The following is a 24,921-nucleotide window of genomic DNA, read 5'->3' as shown; positions in this document are numbered from 1 at the left end:
TGTAGTAATTTAAGCAATTACACAAATTGTACAAGGAGGTATGAAAATAAAGTTACAAAATATAATATAGATGAAAAATACACAAAAAAAAAAGTATCTGCAATTGAATTTCTTGTTGGATTTATCTGTCTGATATTTAGTTGGCAGCACTTTATAGATTTCTGTTTGAATTTCTAACGGCTGTTCTGGCAATCACCTCAGTGGCGCCTCTGGTAAAACTTTGAATTTCGATAAGGTTATCGATAACTTTTCACATTGCCTCCATATATGCAGCATACTTTTAGGCATTGCCGGCAAATTTTTGCCGATTTTGTTTTAAATTCTCTTTATCTCGTTTCATATAAGTTGATTGTTTTTGTTGGCTATATTTACTTTTTTATTATTATTTTTTAAAATTTGCATTGTCCTATATTTGGTGTTTCGTGCTTTGTGGTATTTCATACTTAAGGCAAAAAAAAACGAATTTACTTATGAATGGCTAAACTACTGCTTTTTCTTTTCATTAAGTGTAGCCTCACAATTTGGAACTATTATAGTTCGATAGCGCCCACTGATGACGTTCTAAGGATTCATCGCATTTCTCCATTAAAACCAGGCCGTCGTCTGCACTCTTGGCCAGACATGTCTTGTACGTGACATGATACAGAAATTTGGACTTCTCAATATATTTCCACAACTGCAAGGAGAATGAAATCAATCACCATTTTGGGTAATGGATAAGATAAATAACTTACCTGATTTTCTTTTGGACTAGTACATGACTTAAATATCAGTTCTTTGCCATCGTAGGTCAAACATTTATCATCTCGTCTTAATTGACCAGATTTCTCCAGCAGCCAATACTAAAAAAGAAAAATAGTAACAATCGAATATTTATTAATTGCTGAATACTCAAAAGTTGCCAAGTTTCTGACAGGCTACAAAATCGCATAACGAATTACATAATAATGTAATATTAAATGAAATGCCAAAGCTGCTTTGCTGTCGGTGTCTGTGTGTGTGTGTGTGTATGTGTGCATGTGGGTGGCAGACTGCCTGTATGTGTTTTTTTAATTCCTTTATTTATAACATAAAAACAATAACAAGAATATACAAAATTTTTCAATCGGACTGCAGGCATAATACGAAACAAATTTTTGCGGGACGTCCCAGGGGGAATTGCTTCGCAAAAACGTGTTGCTAGCATACTTATCCGTTTCTTGCGCGTTCCTCTTGTCTAAGGCTTTGACAGACCACACCCGCAAAGCCGCATACAGCGTCCCAGTTCGCCGATTTGGCCAGCATAGCTGTGACCAAGTTGCCAGGTGTAAGGGCAGTGTTGATCAGGTCTGCCACCCTTTGTCGCTCGTTGTTGAACCTGACGCATTCAAACAGGATATGTCTTGCGTCTTCGACTGTGCTGTTGCCGCAGACCAAGCAGAAGGGTACATGCTCGTGCCCAAACCGGTGCAGGTATGATCTGCAGCATCCGTGACCTGAAAGCAGTTGTGTGAGTTGGAAGGAAACTTGCCCATGTTTTCTCTCCGTCCACTCCGTTACGTTTGGGATGAGGAGATGCGTCCACCTTCCCTTGCTAGAGGCATCCCAGCGTCTTTGCCAATTCACAAGACTCCGAATTCTCGCCTCAGAGCTGGCCTCTTTTTTGGGTGTGCCGCGGCTGACAGCTACGGCGATCGCCTTGGCTTCATCGGCAAGTAGGTCGATTGGGATCATACCCGCAATTACCAACGCAGCGTCCTCCGAAACGGTCCTGAAAGCGCTGCACACTCGAAGTGCGCATAGACGATATGTGGCTTTAATGCCTCTGCTGTATGACGGGACGTGAATAGCTTGCGACCATACTTGCGCTGAGTACAATATCACTGACTTTAGCACACTCGCTAGCAGCAGCCTGCGCTCCTGTTTCGGGCCTCTGGTATTTAACATGATTCGGGACAAGGCCTGCCCCGTACTCGCCGCCTTGGTATGTACGTGATTCAGATGTTCCCGAAAGCATAGACGAGTGTCTATCCATACACCCAGGTAACGTATGGCCCGCTTTGAGACAATCGCAGATCCCTCTACTAGTATCCTCGCCACTTCCACTGTCTTCCTACTACTAATAAGCACCGCCTCCGTTTTGTGCACTGCCAGTGAGAGACCGACTGAGTGAAGCCAGTTCGTAATTTTTCCAATCGCGCAGGATGCAAACGCTTCAGTCGTCGCAAGATCCTTGGCTACGATCACTAACGCCACGTCATCTGCGTATCCGATGGTTTCGCATCCTTGTGGTAGAGGGATCCTCAGAATGCCGTCGTACATTATGTTCCACAGTAGCGGGCCCAATACAGACCCTTGTGGAACCCCGGCAGAAATGTGGCGACTGTCGCAGCCCTCATCTGTGTTGAATCGCAGCACTCTCCCTTCAAAATAACTCCGTATGATGGCTTGCAGGTATACCGGCGCTTGCAGCCTACACACCGAGCCCAGGATGCAGCCCCAGTCCGCTGTGTTGAAGGCGTTCTTAACGTCTATTGTGGCGACCAGGCAGTATTTTTTAGAGCCGCCCTTCCACCGGGAGCCCTCGATTGCATTTGCAGCAATATTAACTACTTTGCTGATTGCATCTATCGTCGACCTTGCCTTCCGAAAGCCGAATTGGTTTTCCGAGAGGCCATTGCTCCTGCTGATTAGATCGTTTAACCTAGTGTTGATTAGTCCTTCCAGGACTTTGCCGACTGTGTCTATTAGACAAATCGGCCTGTAGGAGGATGCTACGTCAGGTGGCTGCCCCGGTTTTGGCAGCAATACCAGTTTTTGAACTTTCCACTGCGATGGAAAAACTCCCTCCAGTAAGCATTTATTAAAGGTTTCAACAAATGCTTCTGGGCGTAGCGTCATAGCCAGTTTGACTGCACGATTCGGGAATAAATCCGGGCCTGGGGCCTTACCGGGCTTTAGCGATTTGGCTGCGACTAAAATTTCTTCTGTGGAGACTGCATCGATGCTAGAAAGCCTTGCAGGTGCGATGGGCGATGCGCTAAAAAGGTTCGATCGGCTTGGAAAGAGAGCGTCGACTATTTTTTTGAGGTCTGCGGCACCTGTTGGCGCGGATTGCCGGTTTGCGTGGATACGTTTTACAACTAGTTTATAGGCCTTACCCCAGGGGTCGTGCTCAGCTGAGTCACACAGATTGAGGAAAACCTCTTTTTTGGCTGCTAGGATGGCCTTCTTCAGAGATTTTCTCGCTTGGCTAAAAGTGGAGTGCAACTGTGGCCAGTTTACGTCCAGCCGCTTCCTTGCCCTTTGGTAACGCCTTCTTGCGGTTAGGCAAGCCCTTCGCAGATCTCCAATTTCATCATTCCACCAGAAGACTGGTTGGTGATGTTTGTTGAAAGGTCTGGAGCGGGCCATACTCGCATCGCAGGCTGATGCCAGCATGCCACATAGCTGGTCTGCCATGCCTTGAGCAGATCCCGCAGCCAGCGTCGCATCGTGAATTGCAGCTGTAAATGCCTGGGTGTTAAGCGTGTCAGCTTTATATGGTAATTCCACTGCCTGGGTGCGCATCTGTTGTGGTCGAGCTGCCTGTCCAAGCGAAAAAATGATGGCCTCATGGTCGCTGGCTGTGTAGTTGTCATCGAGCCGCCATGCAGCAAATCTCGCCAAGCTGTTGCTGACGAAGGTAAGGTCGATTATTGATCCTCTGCCTGCGCTGTTGAACGTGTTGCGAGAGCCGCAGTTTAGAAGTGCGACGTCTAATGAGGCTAGCGACTCTAGAACGGCGCGCCCGCGAGCATTTGTTATGCTGCTGCCCCATTCTTGGGCCCACGCATTGAAGTCTCCAGCTATTACGAACGGGCTGTGCGCTCTCGCGTCCGCCACTAGTTCGTCCAGCGATTCGCAGAAGTCCAGATAGTCTAGACTAGGCGGGAAATAGCAGCTGTAGATCCACTTGCCGTTTATTAAGGCTCTGACAAAATGCCCGCCTGCTAGGCTCGAACGCAGTTGTACATTGGGATTGCCACATGCCCAAAGCACGGCCTTGCCGGAATTACTGCATATCCAATTCTCAGCAGACATCCTACGAAAAGGCTCACTTATGATTGCCACGTCAGACCTCGTTTCGCGCACCCGCTGCTTCAGAAGCTCGTGAGCCGCTTCGCAGTGATTCAAGTTTAACTGGATAAAATTAAACATGGCGTTTTCGTGGGGCCGGCTTCTCTTGCCCGCTTGCATTTGCGGATGGACACCTAGGGCTGCCAGCTATATGTGCCCGCTCGGTGACGCCTCTGGCTGTGCATAGGCAACAGTTGGCATTATTTGCGCAGTCTCTTATTTTGTGGTCCTTGCTGCCACATTTTAAACACCAATTCGTCCTGTCAATCGGGTCTTGACATCGAGCCGCTACGTGCCCAAATGCCAGGCATCTGTAGCATCTGGTTGCGTCCTGGTTGAGTCTAACTCTGCATACTGAGTAGCCGATCTTTAGCTGCCCCGCTTTCAAAATTGGTTCTGCCACGTTTGCCGGAAGGCATAGAATTGCCTTTTGGGATCCGCCATAGGAAGGACGCAAGCTTTTGATATCATCCTCTGTCACCTTTAGGCTTAGCTGCGTCAATACTGCATGGCATATTTCTGCTTTGGTGGCCTCTTCATCCATTTCCAACACGTCCAATCTGACAAGATTTGCCAACGATTTAGCCTCGACTTGGCCTTCAAGAGCTGTGTCGATGTCCTGCTGTATCTTGCTGACATTTTCAGCGCCGACTTGGTTTAACTCTAGCAAGAGATCGCCTTTTGCGGTACGCCTCACCTTTTGAACGCTATCGCCAACAGCCTGCAACTTTGCATCCTGGCTTCTGGTCACCAGCTTCAACATATCGCTGTATGACATGCCGCCCTTGCTTTGTACCAGAATAGCGGCGGGCCGCTTTTTCGGAAGTGCTACACGGTCATGCAACACCTTTAGCCTAAGGAACTGACGCCTTAGTTTGTCATTTATATGACGTTGCCGCTTTACCTCGCCCTTAGAGGCATCTTCAACTTGTTTCTCCTCATCGGAGTATTTCTTTGCCTCGCTCAATGGGCTGGTGGCTTCGATTATATGCTGCAACAGGGATCCCATTTCCTCGATTTCATCATCAATCGTGGCGCCACGCTGTTGCATTGACTTGGCTCTTTTCGGAAAATTTCCGCCTGGAGAACCTGCCTCCTTTCTGACTCGCTTAGCTGGTGCATGCAAAGTACTCGTATGGGCGCCTGCCGACAGAATTGTCGTAGCCGCCGGTGACGCTGCTACTAAGCCGCTTTGCAGTGCCACAGTCGATCCATTTGCTCTTGCGCTGCTATTGGCGACATCAGCTTCTGCTGTGACAGGTCGCACCATGGGAGAGTTGCTCTTTGGGGCAACAGCTGCTCTGCTCTGTGGCGGCGGGGAGCGTAACATCTCTCCACTCTGTGGCTGAGCAACCTCGCCTGTATTGTCTTCAAGGTCGAAAAAATTGGCAAGGGGGGTGTGGCCAGTATAGAATAATAGTTATAAACAGATACAATATTTATTTATATAAACAGATGAATATAAATATATCTATATATAAAATATAAATATAAATATATTTAAATTATTTCAAGTGGCTGACGGCACAGCCGGGGATCGAACCTGGACCCACGGCCAGGTGGCCGCTTGCTTACCGGCACCGCTAGCGATCAGTTGTTCGCCGCGAGGCCGAAAAGTCTGCTATAAACTGCTTGAGCTTGGCTTAGGGGAAGAGGGGAGCTTAAAAGCTCGGGTTGTTGCGGTGCAAAAGCTCTGCTCGCTGATGATGAGTCTCCAAGAGCGGCTTGGCAGGGCCGGCAGTCAGCTGGTTACCACACCACTTTTAGTTTTATTTTCCCTTGTGTGTGATTCCTGTTCCTGCTCCTCTTTGCTGCAAACACCTCACCACTACGCAGGCAACGGCGAAAGTCGGGAAACGGAGGGGACGTCCACTGCTCCCCTCTGGCCACCAACGACAGCGGGGGAGTCTTGAGACCGACCGAAAACAGCAAAAGATTCCAGATCACAGAGACCAGGAGGGATGGGTAACAGAAGCACCGTGAGTAGCGCTGCACTTTTAATGGAAATACCACTGAATAACTCTTTTGTAGGATAAAAGCCGGGTTTAAACGCGACCAAAAACAGAGAGCGACGACCAGCGACGTATCGTGTTGGTCGGGTATCTCCATGTGTGTCTGCCTGTATGTGTGTGTGTGTGTATTCACTTGTGTTTGTGCCTCGGTCTGGGTTATGTCTGCGCGTCATCCCGTCATGATTATTTATAATTTAAGCCACGTTGGCCATTGCCAGATGGCCAGACTCTCCTCTGCTCCTGTTCTGTCTCTGCTCTGCAACAGAGCCTGACCGAACGGCCATTTTGCTGTGTTTCCATTTCCGTTTTCCGCTGCCTGCCTTGACCCATTCTTATTTTGTTTATAATAACAATGATTCTACTGCTGACGATGCCAGAGCATGGCAATTGTGCAACATTTTGTTGCCACTGCTGCAAGCACATTCATTATTTCATTTTATATATTACTATTCCTTTGTTGCCATTTGTTAAAAGGACCTTAAAGGAAGTGGCCACAGAGAATCAAATCAAAAGCAAAACCCCATTAAGTCTGAATGATAAAGACATTAATACAGCATCAAAATTTAAAGCTAACTAACCGAAAATAATAACTTTATTAGAAAGTGGTAAGCCATTTAGATCCATTCTGATGTGTAGGTCATGGATCATAGTTTCAACCATTTTACTCCTAACTGAGAACCCTGTGAGAATTTTCACAGTTGAAGGGCACGGCTTCCACTCAGTCACTCACTCTCTCAATGTCTCTTTCCATTTCTTTCTACATTAATTTACACTGTACTAAATTTAATATGCACCCCTGCTGATTGCTTCCCTCTACTCTTTCTTTCCCTTTTTTAATGTCATCTTCATTCTGTATTTTTCTCCTCTATTTGTTCCTGCATTTCCCCTACTTTTTCCTCAGATCTTTCTGAACGTGATGCGTTTTTAATTATGTTTTGTTTTTTTAATTTTCATCTCAATTTTTTTCCCACTTTCATCTTCTAGTTTTTTTATCTTTCACATGCGAAAGTAGTTTTTCTTTTATAAACATTTTTTTCGTTTTGTTGGTGTGTTTTTGAGCGTTGAACAAATTTTACTGCTGGTTGTGCACAATAACATATTTTTGTTTTGTTTTTGAAAGAAGGGTATCATAATTTTCCCATAGGCTTGGATTACACCTGAATCCACATGGACTTCTAACGCTTAAAGGCCATTTATTCATATTTGAAACTGGATCGAAGGACGATTCGTTATTTCTGCCGATATATGAATTTTAAATGTTGAAAACGTGTTGCATAACAACATAAAATTGGTTAAGTTTCAACTTCGTAAGGGTATTTAAACCTCCGGTGAGGGCGAATTCAACCCATCTCTCTATTGTTTCGTGTTTTTCAGAGCGTGTTCTTATGTGGTAAAAAAAATTCGTTTATTATATGTAGCCTGTCCACTGGTTGAGCTTCACATCCCGCCTCTATCCCTCATCCCTGACCCAAGCATCCTTTCGATTCTTTTGATACGAGCAGCGCGGATGCTGAAGCTTTCCCTTTCTCTCCTATGACTCACATGCAAATTTTACGATGTGCGAAATTAAAATTTGCGTGCAAAAAAGCGAACCAAACGCCACGCCCCCTTCACCACTCCCTACTATGTGTGGCAACATAAAAACGCCCAAACGTTTGACTAAACTCCCTTCATTCGTCTCGCCTTGCTCAGATGTTGATTATTTTATCCCAGCCGCATTTCCGAGTGCAAACAAACATTTGGCGGAATCCTTTTTTGTTTCCACAACGCGTTTCTAGTTGGTAAAAGAGGTTGGAATAGCAAGATGGGTCGAGTGTTGGGGGAGAAAGGGGCAACACTAGGTTGGGCCACGGTGTTGTCTGTGCTTGGCGATTTCTGTAGGAGCAGAACGAGGTCAACACTTTCACATTTAATGTGAAATACACAATATATCCTGTCTGTCTGTGTATCTATGTGTATGTGTATGTGGGTCTATGTGTGTGAGTGTGTTTGTCTGTGCCGTGTAAAGAGTCCTTTTGTGTGTTGCAGTTCATTTGTATGCAGTTTGTTGTTGTTGTTGCTTAGTTGTCGGAATGCTTGTTATTAAATGTTTCCAGCACAAAAATTGTGATATTTCGTTTGAGTTGTTGTTGTTGTTTGTTATTGTTGTTGATGCATTTGGTTTAACAAATGTTTCCAGATTTGTTTTAAAAGTATCTGGAAAATTAAACTGCATCATCAACAACAACAACAGAATGAACAGAATGATTTATCGTTTGCTTGAAATTTTATTTATGATTGCAATTTAATTAATATTTTGGCAACAAGGCATATATCTCTGAATGGCCAATGAAAAATCAAGCATTTGTGTGTTTGTATGAAACAGGGTGTTCTTTCAAGAGGAATGTATACGGCTGTCTTTAATCAATTAGTACTTCAAAATATTAAACCACAAAGTGGCATAGAGTCACTTTTGGAGCACAAACATCATTAGACTATCTCTAGAATCAATGACTCTGTATGCCTCTCAAAAATTATCCCTTTATATGTGAAACTGTAAAATTGTCAATAAGCCCTCAATTTGTTGGCCAATTATTGTACGTGATTCAAAAACTTATATCTTAGCAACAAGTTATCTTTTGATATGTGATAATCAGGACAATGCAACAAAATTATGATTTTGTTTTTTACAGATCTTACCTGATAATCACCGTGTCCATGGCAGTGAAGTACAGTTATTATTTGCAATTTCGTTCCTGGTGCACTTAAGCAATATGTACCATTTTTAGCTAAATTTTTTATCTAATGCAGACAATCGGTCTTTGAATTAAGATTTCGTTTGGTTTTGAAATGACAATATGAACCACTTACCTCGCCACGTGCAACCGCCTCGTTAGGTACAAGAAGTTCCGGATAAACATTATCCAAATACCATTTGAAACTTTTGCATCCCAACTTCTCCCTAAAATGGCAAGAAAACATATCAAATTGATGAGGTAGACTGGAGTTACCTTAACTTACCTCAATTTCTTGCGATCTGAGACATCCGTTGCAAGGCTTTTATTACCGCCACTTCGTTCATAATAATATTTAGCATAATCATCCAGCCAGACCTCAGCCAAACGCGCCAAATTGCTTTCTACCATCATCGCTCTAGAACTAGGCCACTGTAAGAAGGATCATAAATATGTCTACCTTGTGAGTGGTCGATGAAAATATTTGGCCGAAAACACGAATTAGCCCATATGCTATGAAAACAGGAGCCAAACCAGCTAGCACGGATGCTAATTACCCAAGTGACTCGTTCTAAGGCTAATTAGAGTTCTGTTGAGCCTACTGCGACAGTCTGACTAGTGGTAAGATAAAAGCATCTTCATTCTTATTTCAATGGAAGACCCTTTAATTTATAGAAAATTCCATGAAACTAAAAATATTATTAAAAACTACTGTTTAGCTCAATTTTGTTTCATTTTTTTTGCAGCTTATTGTGCTCTTCTTGTGTAAAATTTTTGTTGTTTTTGCTGGACTCCTAACTTATGCTATGTCTCTATCAAACTGCCAAATTAGTGGCTCACAGTGTAATTGGAGAAACGAATAGAAAGGGCGAAAAAGTGGTAGCGGTAGTGAGGGAAAGGCGAAATGCGTAGCCACAATGGATGTCTATGTTTATGTTTTATGTAACCAACTCGTCCCGCCCTCTTCACCTCTCCATCACTTTCACGCTCCCTATGCTGGTCTGTGGCTGGCATGTGCGACATGTACACAGAAAGAGGCTTTGGTTCCTGAATATGGAATGGTTGGTGCTTGGTTGATGGTGGTTTACGGAGAACCACATTGGCCCACAGTTGACCAAACACGAATCTCAACTGGTAGAAGCTGCTGGTCCTGAGGCAGCCCACACAAAGGCTCACACACGCACACATAAAATCCAACACGTGACGTTGTGTAAGAGTTTTAAATTGTTCCCCTGCCCCCCCAACCAACATGACCCACACGTTTCTCCCATTCACCCAGTTGGTGGTGGGCGTTAATGAGGAGGCAAGTGTATAAATATTGGTTTTGCCTTTGGCTCACAATGTGTTTAAGCAATTTCGGTCGAATAGGGCTAAACAATGTGATTATTTTGCATTTACGAATGAATAATTTTAATTCAAAGCAATTTTTACCTCATATGGAGAGTCATCGCGGAATATGTGACCCACATGGGAGCAGGGTATAATTTCCAAAATACCGCCACACATCCATGTCTTGAAGGATAACTCTAAATTATCACCGCCCCAGATATTGAAGCCAGGATCATAAGTACCCACGCTCCTAAAGAACTCAAGATCTATGGCAAAGAGGCCACCAGCTATGGTCGGCGTTTGAATTGGCTCTGCAAAGTGCTGAAAAAAGAGAGAAATTGTTATTAGAGAAGTAGGAAATGTTTGCTCTTCGTTAAGAGCCGGTGCCAATTCTAACAAATTAAGGTGAGTTGATTAAAGACCATTTAATTTAACTAATTGATACTGAAGTGTTGGTCCGACAAACGTACAACAAAATGTGTCCCTCTTAATGGCCACTCAGCAATAACAACAATTGCTGTGGCACCTAAGTAAACGTTATATTCGTTTTTGCCGAGTCGAAAGGTCGTCTTGTGAGTCCCCAGCTGCCTTTTTGGTTACTTTCAACAGCTTGGCAAAAACACTCGAGGCCACATTTTATTTACTACTACAATTTTTTCGTTTTCCCTGTACTTCACTCTCTTTTTGAGTCCCTTTCTCCACCTCTCTCGCTGTCTCTGTCTGTCTCTATCTCCATCTCTATTTTGTGGTAATTGAATACTTTGTCTAGCAAGTCTCTGGACTCGTTTCTCTGCTTTCTCCTATCCATCTTGTGGCATAAATTTTGTGCATTTAATTGGCATTGCAATTTAATTACTTCTTTTCATTTCTATTTTTTAGGTTTATTATGCAAGTGGACAAACAAAAGCCAGAGCAGTAGCAGCTGCTGCAGATAAAGGACTTTACAAAATAATTAAAAATAAATAAAAAGCAACAAAATTGAGAACTACATTTTAATTTGCTGTTTAATGAAATATAAATTGAATGCAAATAAATAAGTTGTACATATATAAATGATTAAATTTCCGTAAATGTTATAAATTAAAATGAAATAATCAAGTGAAAATTCAGTAACTACTGAATACTCTTACCCCATACATAATTTCTACACTAACCCACTTGATCGTCACAAACGACTGACCATATTTATAGGACCCTCTCTTAGGTTGTGTGCTCTTTAAATAATGACATTACAAAATTTATGGCCGAAGGAAGAAGCAAAATAAATCAACCGAAGACACAATGTAGCAAGGGAATATCTTTTATGTCTTATGGAATATTTGATTCGGTTTGCCTTCAAATAAAACAAAAACAATTCAAACTCTCGGAGACTCTCAAAGCTGTGCCCATATTTTAAGGCAAGGAACAACAAGATGTCAGTTTAAAAAATTGTGTCATGGTTTGGAAACGTCCCTGAAAACATTAAAAACGAAATGGATCAGCAGAAAGATGAGGAACTTCTGCTGGCCGCTGGCAAATTCACAGTGTGACATTTAATAAACGCTTCGAGCCTGTAAAAACACTGCGAAAACATGGTCAAGAGTCGGAGAAAGAGGAAAACGAAGAGGGACAGCAGGGTAGGCAAATATGCGAAACATTTGGAGCACAAACAGAGAGTGACTGAATGAAGGAAACATGCGGGCGGCGTTTTCTTTTTTTTCCCGCCGGAAGTGACAGAACAAATAGCAAAAGTGAAAAGCTTGCTGGGAGGAAAGAAAGAGGAAAAAATTGAGAGAAGAACTTCATGCATGTGTGTGAGTGTGTGTGTTAGTGTGTAAAAGGATTTTATTGTTATAGTTGCATTTGTTTTTTGTCGCTCTTTTCCCCGTTTTCCTCCCACCGGAAATGGAAGTAAAATGCAGAAATACAAAAATATAAGTTTCGCTTTTTTGCGTAAATAAACTGAGATGAAATAAAAAGCAGCAGCGCTATGAATAAATAAAATAAATTCATACAAACCGAAAAACCGAAACGAATAAAATAAATAAACAGAGTTGTGCGTCGACTCATTCGGCACAGAGCAAATAATATGAAATAACTTTCTACCTTTCGGCGTCAGCTCATGTTCCCACATAATATAAAAAGCGAGTTGATACAAATGCGATTGTTTACTCATTCCCTCGAGGCAAGTCTTAAAAACTTTAAAGAGGTTTGCCCAAAAAAGTATGCTATGAAGAATCAGACAAATTATTAAGCATGAAGTTGCGGCAACCTTATAAAAGCCTCTTCATTGCCCTGGAATGATTTCATGATTTCATAAGCGGGTTTACCTAGTCACTTTCAATCTGAAAAAGATGATTCATGTGAATCAATTCAATTTTCCACTCAACAAATCCTTACTTTGCTTGCAGACGCTCAAAATGGCAGCATCAAAAGTAACTGCCTCGCATAGCTCGTGCCATACAAGGACACATTTTGAGCCTATTTAGATATCAAAATAAATCTTGAGGCATTTATAATGGTTACAAAGGGGCTTCTCTCCTGTGTGTGTGTGTGTGTGTGTGTGTGTGACACATATTAAGCTGAAAAATGAATGGCCATTTGGCGGCCAAAGGAATTCATCAACTTCAGAAGAAACCCAAAAGGGAGAGGGACGAAAGGAGAGCTTAAACCTTGAGCAAGTCGACCGCAAATTAAGCAGGCGAAACCCAAAGAGGGTTCGGTTTAAAATCCCAAGCCATGGCATGTAAATAATGTGCTAACCTGCGGCTGCCAGCAAGGCGCCTTCCAGTACCACCTCCGACACCACCAACACCTCGAACCACTCACTCTTCACATTAACATCAAATAAAACAGTCACGTAAAGCGGCAGGAGGCAACCGCAGCCAAAGAAAAATATGCCCAGGAATATCGCAGAAGTCAGAGCGCGGATGTGGACGGAGTATAGAAATCGGACAGATGTGGAATGGGAATGGGAATGGAAATGGGTAGCGACATTAACTGTCGACGACTAAGGGATCCTTTCTCCGTTCTCGCAGTGAGGGGCCTCTCAGGGAAATGAATAACCATTTCAAATGTTGATAAAACTAAAAGAAACACTTTAAAATTTCACGGGAACCGACTGTGATAATACCCTTCCACCCTTCTCGACCTACGTCATTTCTGGTCAATCACTAGGACGACTCTAAAAGTATCTTAGATACGTTGTGAACGATTCTGGAGATCCTTTGCTATCCTTTAAGTAACTCATACACAGCAACAAAATAATGTATGAAAAAGTAAAAGAGACATTTCCTTCAGTCGGAAGGAAGAAGGAAAACATGCTGCTTGACATAATGCCAAGTTGACTTTGACAAGTCCTAGCAGACACGCCTACTCTTAGGCTTCTCCACTTCCTTGTATCCTCTCACATACACTCACATGGATCCTAGCTTGAGTGGTAAAGTGGCGGCTCAGCGGGACAACTTGAGGATTTTCCATGCTCCGCTTTTGATATTTGCATATTTGAGTCAAGCGCCAAAAGTCGCAATCTTTCTCAAAGTTAATAGTTCAAGGAATACTTGGGAAATATCTCCATATATGTATATTTGTATATGTATATGTAGGACGTATGTCGAGGATGCAGTCAGGACCCTTTTTTCTTGGTTTTTTAAGACGCAATTTGGCTTATTGCTTGAGTGGATGCAGGCGGATGAATAGATGGATAGATGCAAAGGGTTTCTTTCGCTCTCTTAACCCGCTTAGTAAACCTTAAACCAAACGCTACTTAAAAGCATATTTAAATGTTTAATGTAGCATGCCCACACACCTTCCCACTCACATCCACAGACACCTCACTGACACCCACACACACAGCAAAAATGTTAGTTGAAATGTAAAAGTAAAAATTAGCATAAAAAGTTGTTCGTTGCTTTGCTGATTTTGCTTTGATTACCAGTTCAGTGGACCGTTAGTGAGTGCTTAACGTAGGGCTCTTTTTTCTCTCTGACTGTCTATCTGGGCAATGCAGAGGGGGTGGCAGATGGGCCAGATGAGCCCCCCTCGACCTACTCACCTCTGTTGTGGCATAAAACGCAGCAGAGATTTTCATGTGCGCGCGTGCAACAAAAAACAAACAAAATAGGAAAAACAAAAAACTCTACACTTTTTTTATTCTACTCTTGGTCCAGACCCAAAGCGCAATAAAAGTAAAGTGCAACTCTGCGTATTAAGCAGTCAAATCCGCGAGTAAAACTATTAAACTATATGAAAATTAAAAGAAAATGGCCGGGCTGCTCCCTCTTCTGCTCTCGTGGATTGCGTGGGTCTTCCCAACAACTACATTTGCTTCCTCTTGAAATGAGTCTGAATTATAAAATGACGGAACAACCTCGACGGAACACGTACCAGAAATATGGAGGAGGCCAAGGACATTTTCTCGCTTATTTAATCTGCGCTCAAGTTAAAGCCGAGGCGCTAAGTAAGCACTTTTTGTCTCAAATTCAACTACAGCGAAAAACTTTTGTAAAATGTTAAGCATATTTTAAGGACCAAAGCACTAGCTCCTTCCCTCTCTTCCAGTCCCTGGACATTACATAATTATCCCAACAGCATTACGAGTGAGGTAGATTGTAATGCAATCACCAAAACGAGGCAAACTTAGGGCACGTGTGCCTTTGGCCTTGGCCACTCTGTCCACTCCCTTGGAGGTTGATGAAAATGTAATTTTTGGTTATGCGAAACGCGCACTCAATTTGCATAGGACATAGGACACCAAAAGAGAGACGACAGAGCACGGTAGATGAAAAGGTAACAAAAAGTGCCTCTAAGTACGTGCCTATTTCTAGTTGATAGTGGAAAAGTGAGGAATACTTCGTACGTAATATTTTCGGTAAGATTTATATAAATTGGAAGTGTTCGTTAAGATGTTCTCTGAGTTTCACACTTTTAACACAATTTCTCTACTCCCATTTATCACACATTTCCCTAAGTCATTGAAAATTCCCACTTGCCATTCATTTTGGTAGTGTAAATGAGGCTTAAGACATATTTCACAAAATGCTTTGCAAATGATGCCCAGTTCGGTTCGGTTTAACTGGCAATTTGCTACCCTTTTCCTGTCCCAATATTATGCCGCCAGCTGGCAGAACAAATGTGCCATGGACATGGACATGGACAAGTGAAATGGCAGTTGCAGTTCCAGTGGCAATGGCAGTGGCTGTTGAAGCAGCTCATTCTCCTGGTGGCTGTGGAAATATGCAATGGAAACTAATTAATAATGGCGTCCTGCAGGCAAACTCTGTCGGGCAGAGAACGACGCAAGGCGGGGGAAAACCTCGAAAAGTGGCTGCTGTTGCACTTTGAAACAAATAAAATCGATCAATAGTCGAGTATATAGAGTCATAGTCATCTATCTGGGAGCTGAATGCCGTCATTATGCCATGGATACCATCATAATGCTGTTGTCTACCACGCACGAAATACTCTCCTATCGGTTGCGAAAATTGCTTAAAAATGAGCCAACATATTCTGACAGTTGAAGGATGGGCTTGAAAATTGGGAGCCACACACACACACACACACAAACACACACAGTAGCGCCGCCTTCTCCACTTGCCCCACATCATAATGATTTAAGCATTGTTGTCCTCTTTCAGTTGCCTAGGAAAGGATGACGAGGATGGCGACGATGTGGAGGAGCAGCAGGACACGAGGATGCTTTAAAAATTTCATATCTATTTTAGTGCTGTTGCTTTTCCTTATTTCCATAGTTATTTTTCATGCATTTTTACTACATAAACATAGACAAACACACACACACACACAGTCGGATAGAGTGTCCTCAGGCCCAGACCAAGAGCCAGACCCTTTTTCCTGTTGCTAGAGCTTGTGAGGGGTATTTTTTGGTTTGTTTTGTATTTTGCTTTTTTCTCTCAGTGTGCTGTGCATTTTTACGAGCACTTTTTAATAAATCGTGCGCCACATAAGCTGACTTTCATATACAGGATACATTACCCTCACTCACACTAAGTGTCCCAGTCTCCCGTTTTATCTGTATGTGTGTGCCACTTTGCGCTCCTGAGAAATTGGTATGTTAGAATATATATACCAATATTGCAGAATAAAATAAAACTATTGCTTCAGTTGTCCAGCAAGTGATAATAGAAATATGGAGCAGCCCATACAATTGAGTAGCCTAAGCGATGATAATAATAACTCGAGCCAAATTGATCTTGACCATCACAATAGCTTGGCCAGTCAAGCGTCGCGATCCATATTGCCGGGTGAGTTGGTCATACAAAAGATTTGCTACCTGCGCGAAGAGCGAGTACCGACAATTTGCGAGAGGGCCAGCGTAAAGAATGGATTTCATTATATTGGTGTCGTTAGGGAATTTCGCATCGAGATGAAGACATTCAACGAAATAAAGACTGGAGATGATACACAATGCTTTTATATGCCATACCACAATACAAAATCGTCAGAAGGAGGAATAGAAGTTAATCTAAGCAAAAGCGACAACGAGATGAAAACTAAAACCGCTGAGACTGCTGCCACCACCAATGAGTTGCGTTGCACTTCATTTCGCAAATTGCGTGAAAATCCAAATGTTCTGGTCCAACAGTTGCATCCAAAGCAAACGGTGCGTCCCTTCAATTTGCTGGAACAGGACACTACCTTGTTGATTAATAGTCTAGCCCATGGAGATCCATATAGTACAACTTCAATTCAAAAAAAACATCGTAAGACTGGTGGAGCTACTGCCTTTGACCCAACAACCAGATTGCAATCAGCCCATGATGGTTTATCGGTTAGCTCGCAGACCTTTAGTTTGAGTCAATTGCCGAGGGTCGTGCAATCGCTGCCTATGAATCGCCGACGTCGCCCGCGTCAAGTGGCACCCTGTGGTTGCAGGGATCTGGAACCCAAAATCCATTTGCATTTGCTCAAAACCGTTGCCGTTGGCATTTTACAAATCGCCGTATTTCTTATACTTGTTATGGCTCTTTCCTATCCGGACATACGTTGTTGATCATCGCCTCCAATCGACAAAAAATTATCAATCACGAAAGCCAAACGAAAACTACATACCTAACGGCGGTTGAGTGAGTGATTTCAATATGTTTCTGGCCAGGGATGGCAAAAACCAACTTGAATTTAAATAGCAATTAATAAACATGTTTTAACCTTGTTTTTGTTAAGATAAATCCATAGCGGAAGTGTTGAGCAGCATACAGATGTCAGAACTATAAATTTCCGCCAATAATTAGTTTGACAATTAGTTTCCTGCTGCCCATTTAGCTAAACTTAAATTAGGATTTACTTACGTTACGGCGCTTTAATTCACGTAGGGGTATTGGAATCCAATAAAACTCCAAATTCCAATCGAAAACACCAAGAACGTCGTTAGCGCCATCATAGTTGTATTGGAAAGTCTTGGGGTCAATCATATCAATAGTGGGAGAAGCCACAGTATTTCGATTACGGGCAATCCGATCCAGTAATGGTTCCAGCCAGCCTGAAATAACAAAATCAAAACAAATCTGACAATTTAATTGCTTCTCCAATGCTCTATCCCATCCAATCGTTTGCCTATCTCATTCTCTTCCAGTCCAATCCATTCTGGGTAGTAGTATAAAATTCAAAAAATGTTTCTCCTTCAACACTTTTATCCTTTAGTTTTTGGCAACTTTTCCTCAACTCTCAACGATTTTTCTTCTTTTCATCATCAGCAAAACTCAATAAAGAAAATTGATTGTTTGCTTTTCTCTTTTATTTTTCCTGTTTATCGCGAGGAAACAAAAAGTAGCAAGAAAATTGCTTTGGCAATGTCTTCAACTTGCTGGTATCTCAAAGATTACGAGATTTACTAGTTGGCTTTGTTTTATTGGTCACATTTCCGAAGGATTTCATAACATTTGATAACCAATCATGAGACCTCAATAAAGCGACAGAAAGGGAATTCTATTCACGCATTCGATTGTTTATGGTTATAGGGCAAAAAAGAAATTGCAATTTTTACATAAAAATTCTCGTAAATGACTTGCCAAGAAATGAAATAAAATGGTTAAATTTGCTTTGTTATGGTCAAACCATGCATATTGCCATCACCTCATCCACCCACACCTTACTTATGTTCTTACCTTCAGTGCATTCACAATGCGAATCCAAAAAGGTAACAACCGGCGAATCAGCATATTCCATACCAAAAAGTCGAGCACGGACTAAACCCTCACGTTTTGCTACTCGAACAAGTTGCACCTTGGGATACAAAGAGAAATATTCTTTCAGCTGTATTTTGAGATGAGCTGAAAGATAAAGATTGGGTCTATTAATTTATATTCCAATTCTTGATTCACGAATGGAACTTACGCATGTCGCTATAGTCATCCACTAGAATCACTTTACCAATCAGATGTTCTGGTGAGCGTGCGAGAACAGAGTGAACAGTTCGCAATAATGTCGACCAAGCCTCATTGTGGAAGCATATAATTACATCTGTTTTGGGCAGATCGGTTAGATAACGTGCTGTATCCTTGCACCAGGCACTGCGTGGATCAGGTAGTTTGCGATTCACGGATATCAAATCGGAGGCATATTGATTAAAAGCATTCTTAGTCCAGCCATCCTCAACTGCTTTTTTCATAGCATCTGACATGTTCGTGGGCAATTCAACTGGTTTTCCCATTTCCCCAGGAGTCTCTTCCAATTCGCTCGGAGGAAGCAAAACTTTTTGAGCCGCTGTAACATTAAGAAGAAAAGAGGAAAATGCTGGTTAAAGTTAATGTTGCTATTTGATCTGTTTCAAAATTGTCTAAAATAAGATGCTGCTGCTTCTGCTGCTTTGTTGTGCGTGAAATTTACGACATTTACATTCGCTCCCTCTTCCGTTCTCCTATCCACTTTTTGCTTAGATAAATCGGAATGCATTTGACATGAAAAGTTGTCATCATCAGCGTCACCGTCAGCATCCCAGCTTGGTTATGAAAAATGGCTCGCCTTTTGCAAATTTGCTCAGGCAACAACGGTGCGTATGTGTGATGTGTGTAGTTGTTGTGTCCCTTGGGAGTCCTCCCACACCCACATCTATCTCTGTCTCTGTTTACTACTTCAGAGCATGTCCTTCGTGCGCATTGTATTATTTTGTTATTTGCATTCGCATGGAAATATGAATTCTACTCCTGTTCCTGTTCACTGTACACTCAACTAAGCTTGCTTCTGCTTTTTATGCGATTTGTCAAACATAAGTGACACTTATTGGGCATGTGTGTGTCCCCAAGGAACACCGTACCTGCACAACGGGGTCACCAAATGTCTCAAATGAAAAATGAAGTAAGTAAGTCGTCTCGCCGACTTGGGTATACCATACACCAGGTGAAACAAATATTTAAAATTTCGAAAACCAAATGTATGTCTACTAAATTGTTTTAACATGCCTCATACCATTTGCTATCTCGCTCACTCTACAAACACACAAGCACTCTAGCGCCGCCACTAGCCAACGGCCAATTCTGCCCTTATGGATCGCGTAGCAAAATACATTCATACGTATATTTTGCATGTTTCTAGTCCGATTTCAATCAAATTTGGTAGTTTGATAGAAATAGATAAGATTTATTAGTCTGCAAAATTTGATCGCGATGGTCAAAAAATTGCAAAAGCTAATCGGTTTTTTCTAAATTATGGAGGCGGAAGTGGGCGTGGCAACATATTAAAATATATGTGTTCTGCGCGCATACTAAGCCAATATACATACTAAATTTGGTGACTTTAGCTTTGTTAGTTTTCGAGAAAATCAGTTTTGTTTAATTTTCGGGGGCGGAAATGGGCGTGGCATAATTTTTAAATAGTCAATATCTGCGCGTCTATTAAGCTAACTTACATACTAAATTTAATGTCGGTAGCTGTCATAGTTTTTAAGAAAATCAGAGTTATGTAAATTCCGGGGGCGGAAGGGGGCGTGGCAAAAAGTTGGAACAATTATTTTCTGCGCGCTAACTAAACGAGTATATAAACCAAATTTGATGTTTCTATCTGCTATACTTTTTAAGAAAAACAGTTTTATGTAAATTCTGGGGGCGGAAGGGGGCGTGGCAAAAATTTGAAACAAACTCGATAAGCGTACATACTACACGAGACTGCATACCAAATTTGGTGGCTCTAGCTCTTATCGTCTCCGAGATCTAGGTGTTCATACGGACGGACGGACGGACGGACGGACGGACGGACGGACGGACGGACGGACGGACGGACAGACGGACATGGCTAGATCGACTCAGTTTTTGATCCTGATCAAGAATATATATACTTTGTGGGGTCGGAGATGCTTCCTTCTGCCTGTTACATACATTTTGGCGACTTTAATATACCATTTCACCCTATGGGTGTATGGTATAATGAAACGGTATTCCACTTACCCTATACCTGCATTCAAATTGCAAGTTAGTCATAATGGCTTAAATGAATATAGAATTTAGAATGAATTTCATTTATTATTTTCTATTTCATTTATCCCAGTCCCAAGGCAAGAAAAAAAAACATATTTTTTTCTCTGGTCAACTCCGACCATGCAAAAACATTTCAATTACCACAATCATTTCAATTTCAATAAGCATAAAAAACCTAGATGGAAAATAAAAAGCCATAAAAGGTTTTCAAATAAAACCAGGCCAAGGAGGGGAAGCGAAATGGAGCGGACAGAAGGAGAGAGGCAGATGTCGTGGCATTATGCTGCAAATGTTGGCCAGGAATGGCAACTAGCCCAACCAAGGGGCCAATCAGCCGGCGATAAAAATGTGCAGAAAGAAGAGAAAAAAACATCAAACCATTAAAATGGTCATAGGCTTGGTCGGATCAGGAAAGAGGGACCCGGAGGAGGCTCCACATAAATTTTATGATTTGTCGCCAGATGCCGTAGTTACAACTTCATTGCGAAATATTCACGCGTGTGCCAGCCAGAAGAAGGACTTTTTAGTATCCTTTCTGGTTCGGATTTCTCTGGATTCATAATGAACATTTTTGCATGCTGGGCGCGCACACGCATCATCATAAAAAACAATAAAAATAGCTGTGGAGAGGTAGGCAGAGGGCCAAGTTGAATAGAACTGGATTTTATGTATTTTACTGATTCAATTATTTATTGCCTTTCCAAGTTGAAATAGCCTGCTTGTGGCCATAACCTGCTCCAAGTCTGTGGGTTTAAAAGTAAGTCACCTGAGAATAAACCAATTATAAGCATGCCCACAAAACAAGGTCAAGCACCTGAGTGGTTGCAGAACCCTCAAGTGTTCTTAAGAATCTCAATAGGTAAATTTATCCACACTTGCGGAGGGTCATTCCCGTTTTGACAAGAAGTTTTCAAAGGCATTAAGGAATATCCATGGTCGTTGCATGTTTATTTAAATATAAACTTTATAAGTTTATACTATTCAAGTTAGTTTGATTCCATAATTTACCCAATCATTTAATATTTAGAATACATTTTTTCCTTGATATTTTAAAACTTTTGCTTGAGCATTGAAATTTATGCAGAAAACCTTTAAGAATTTCAATTCAATTATCTCAATATTTCCAATTTCGTATGTAAATATCGTTTTTCTCATTCAATGTGTTTCGTGAATGCTTCAAATCCAATAACTCTCCTGTTCCATGCTGCGTATGCGTTATGTTCCAATGAAATAGGAGAGTTTATAGACATTTGGGACCAAATTCGAAAAGCAGAGAGGGGAATGTGAAATAGGGGAGAGCACCAAAAGGGGGAGAAAAATAGACAATCATAGCGACAAGCGCTCGAGGGACACGCCTGAGCGTGACAGGAAGCTATAAATGTAGAAACAGGCGGAAGCCCAGTAGGAGCAGGAATACGGGGGGAGGCGAAAAGTAGGGAAGGTGCGCCACATGACAAATGTCCGTGTGAGTCTGAGTGTGAGTGTGCCTATGTGTGTATCCCAGTGTGCTGCTGAGCCACATAACGCATAAAAGTAACATAATATGCCAAAGTAGCGTTATTTTGCAAAATGAATGAGGTTAGGGAGAGGATTGGCCTCCACCCTGTTCCCCACTTGGCTCTCCTGTCTACCATCCTCTTTTTCCCTAGACAATAGACAACATGCAAGACATAAAAAGAAGCTTTATGAACATGGCCAAGGGATTAGCATTGATTAAAAGGGAAATGAAACAATGCCAGAGGCAAACAAATCAATCTGCTTGAAACAAAATTGGTCTTTGGAACAAAAAGGGGGCGTGGCATTTGCATTGTATAGACAAAATCATTATCGCTGTTAAATTGTAAAAGAGTAGTGTCACACACATAGAAAGAGAGAGAGAGGGACTCACGCACACCCATGTGTGTGAGGCAAATCTGGTCAAAAACAAGAAAAAAAAAAACAACAAAAGCCTACGATCAAGATAGCGAACGAACGTATTAAAGACATAGCCAAGAGGCAGGTTTCTGAGCACTGGGCAGTGGAACAGGGAACTTGATGCGTGCGCGCGATAAACGTCGTGTTGGCCACGTCTTTTTTGGTGGTAACGCGCCCCAAGGCCAGGGCCAATGCCAATAAGTACAACAACACTAATTACCAGCTATGAACACACAGGCCACAAGACACACAAGATTCAGACTTCGCCAGAGACACAAGAGACCGATGGAGCAAGTCAAAGTCACTCCGGTACAGTGGTCTCCCATACGTGTAAGAGTGCGAATTCGATCATAGGACTTGCCAAGGTTCAATCATTTCAATTATCATTGCATTTCGCCTCACTGTGCAGTGAACCCGTAAGTACATCTCGTGTGTCTGGGCCATATGCGTGGCTTGGGAGTGTTGGTAAACGTTGTAGGCTTGCACACAATTTTGACGCCAAAGGGCAGTTGCTGCTGCTGCGGCCCAAGACGGAAAAGGATCAGAATGGTCCAACTTGTAGCTTTGCCACCTCGATGATGACGATGGCGATGGGGAGGCTGCTGTGGAGCCAAGAGATGCAAACATGATATGCGAAATTGCAAATACGTGCATTGTCCAAGCACCAGAGAGATGAGAGATGAGTCAAGTCAAGACGAGGCACGATGAGTTGTATGGGGAGAGAAGGGAGGAGACTTCTGACCACATGCTGATGCAATCTTAAATGCTTGTTCCACATGCCAAGCAATAGATGAAGAAGCAAGACCAAACATATCCACATGCATACAGGAAGCTGCATCCAAAGCTCAGCCCTTTCCCCCGTTGGAGTCATGCCTGGTTGAAGCTTGACTCGCTTCATTGATTTGCCTGGGCCCCGAGACAAGTCAAGTGTCCATTGAGTAAAAGAAACCTCAAGAAGTGATCCATCCCGACCTCTTCTCTCGCCCCACCACAATTCTTGATTAGTAAGAAACAATTTTCTCATTTTTTTCATATGCTTAATGCGAATGCCTCATCTGACATAGAGGAATGAGCAGGAATTGGTCTCTCTATCTATCAGAGAATCCCCCTCCTACACTCCTCTTTCCACACTTTTCTCTCCCTACTTTTGCTCTGGCATTGAAAATGTTGTTTGGCAACAATTGCAAGTTGTTAAGTGCTCCAGTGTTGTTAGTATTTGCCGTTGGCATCTTCGACATTGTTGTAAAACTTGTTAGAAATTTTCTTAAAGGCGTAAAGGCAAATGCTAAGCGAGAGAAAGGGAGAGAGCGACAGAGAGGGGAGAAAAAGTGTGACAGCAAGCGTGAGAAGACAAGCAAGAAGGACTAGGTGATTGTGAGGGAGGAAGAAAGAGGAAAGCAATATGTGTTATTATCCCCGTTTGGTTTCGTTTTTTACTTTTTCTCTCTCTCTCTCCATCGATATTTAAAATCCCCTTCTCCTCCTCCTCCTGCTTCTTTCCTACTGATTTGGTTGACCCAAAATGCATCTTTAAAGCAGAATTTAGGTGTGGACCGGTTTAGTGGCAAGGTGGCGCGAGGGGCGGTATCAGGATGTGCTGCGTGTGCATTGAATTGATGGGAATTAGTTGCGAGCGATTGCGTGGAAATGAAGTGCAAAAAATGCAAAATGGGAAAAGAGCAACAAAAAAGCAGGAGGAAATATAAAGGAGATTTTCCAATGTTGATAACAGAGAGTGAGAAAAAGAGAAGTAAGCTAAACAGCTGGAAATGATTGCAAAGAGTATGTGTTGGATGGGCTGCGACTGATTTCAATATAAATTCGAATTATTTTATTTGCCTGTTTTCACTTACCATCTTCTTTGTTTTTCCATTCCAAAGGTAAATGCGTTAGCATGTTGGATGGTGTTTTGGCATCGTTTATTATATAAGCCTCATCCTGATACAGTTCATCCGATTCAGTGCCATTTCTTATAGTCATGGAAAAGGCATTATCCAAGAAGTAGTCATCTTCTGGATCTAAATAATCATCCAACTCATCTTTGAAGACGAATAGTCCAATACAAAACCAAATGGCCACAATTATGACCACCCATTTGACAATTGTCTTCAAGCGTCGGCGACATATGAAGGACATTTGAAGAAACTTCTTTAGAAAGTTGTTGTTTGTTGATATGATTTGTGCCTCAAATGTGCTTAGTGCAACTTATCACCTTTTATCTAATTTATCTGACGTTGTATCTTAGTTAGCGAGTTGCATACAGAGCGTATACGCAACATTAACTTACGGATTGCAGGGATATGCCCAAAATCTAATTTATGTGGCTAAAATTTAATATTTAACTCATTAGTTTCTGTTCATTCTTTGATGTACATAAATTTTAAGTAGTCGTTTTATGAAAAGTTCGACCAAATAACAACCGACACAAGAGCTTGACAACTGAAATTT

The 24,921-nt window shown here is 42.1% G+C and overlaps 2 protein-coding genes and 1 long non-coding RNA gene across 5 annotated transcripts; 2 read left to right on the top strand and 1 right to left on the bottom strand.

Moving 5' to 3' along the window:
- Positions 1–88: 88 nt before the first annotated feature.
- Positions 89–24,921, bottom strand: LOC6637878 (putative polypeptide N-acetylgalactosaminyltransferase 9). Of its 2 annotated transcripts, XM_047010303.1 has the most exons (11): positions 24,761–24,921; positions 24,327–24,701; positions 18,485–18,853; positions 18,256–18,420; positions 17,440–17,630; positions 10,256–10,474; positions 9,111–9,256; positions 8,961–9,051; positions 8,790–8,891; positions 735–842; positions 89–676 (listed from the first exon to the last, which is right to left on the bottom strand). In XM_047010303.1, the coding sequence occupies exons 2-11, from the start codon at positions 24,607–24,609 to the stop codon at positions 515–517; spliced, it is 1,836 nt and encodes a 611-aa protein (XP_046866259.1). In that variant the 5' UTR covers positions 24,610–24,701; positions 24,761–24,921; the 3' UTR covers positions 89–514. The 2 variants fall into 2 exon arrangements, with proteins under 2 accessions (XP_046866259.1, XP_023037925.1); XM_023182157.2 differs by having other exon boundaries at positions 24,327–24,921.
- LOC124460127 lies at positions 5,835–11,182 on the top strand. The gene is made up of 4 exons (XR_006954073.1): positions 5,835–6,077; positions 8,783–9,445; positions 9,571–10,558; positions 11,033–11,182. It is a non-coding gene; the product is annotated as an uncharacterized LOC124460127 (long non-coding RNA).
- On the top strand, positions 16,073–17,303 carry LOC111519860. 2 transcript variants are annotated; one of them, XM_023182165.2, is made up of 2 exons: positions 16,073–16,200; positions 16,264–17,303. In XM_023182165.2, the coding sequence occupies exon 2, from the start codon at positions 16,281–16,283 to the stop codon at positions 17,142–17,144; it is 864 nt and encodes a 287-aa protein (XP_023037933.1). In that variant the 5' UTR covers positions 16,073–16,200; positions 16,264–16,280; the 3' UTR covers positions 17,145–17,303. The 2 variants fall into 2 exon arrangements, with proteins under 2 accessions (XP_023037933.1, XP_023037931.1); XM_023182163.2 differs by having other exon boundaries at positions 16,256–17,303.

The sequence above is a fragment of the Drosophila willistoni genome (assembly GCF_018902025.1).
Source record: "Drosophila willistoni isolate 14030-0811.24 chromosome 2L unlocalized genomic scaffold, UCI_dwil_1.1 Seg72.1, whole genome shotgun sequence".
NCBI classification, from domain to species: domain Eukaryota; kingdom Metazoa; phylum Arthropoda; class Insecta; order Diptera; family Drosophilidae; genus Drosophila; species Drosophila willistoni.
Note: the sequence above shows the minus strand (reverse complement) of the source record. Positions and strands in the feature narration are given on the sequence as shown.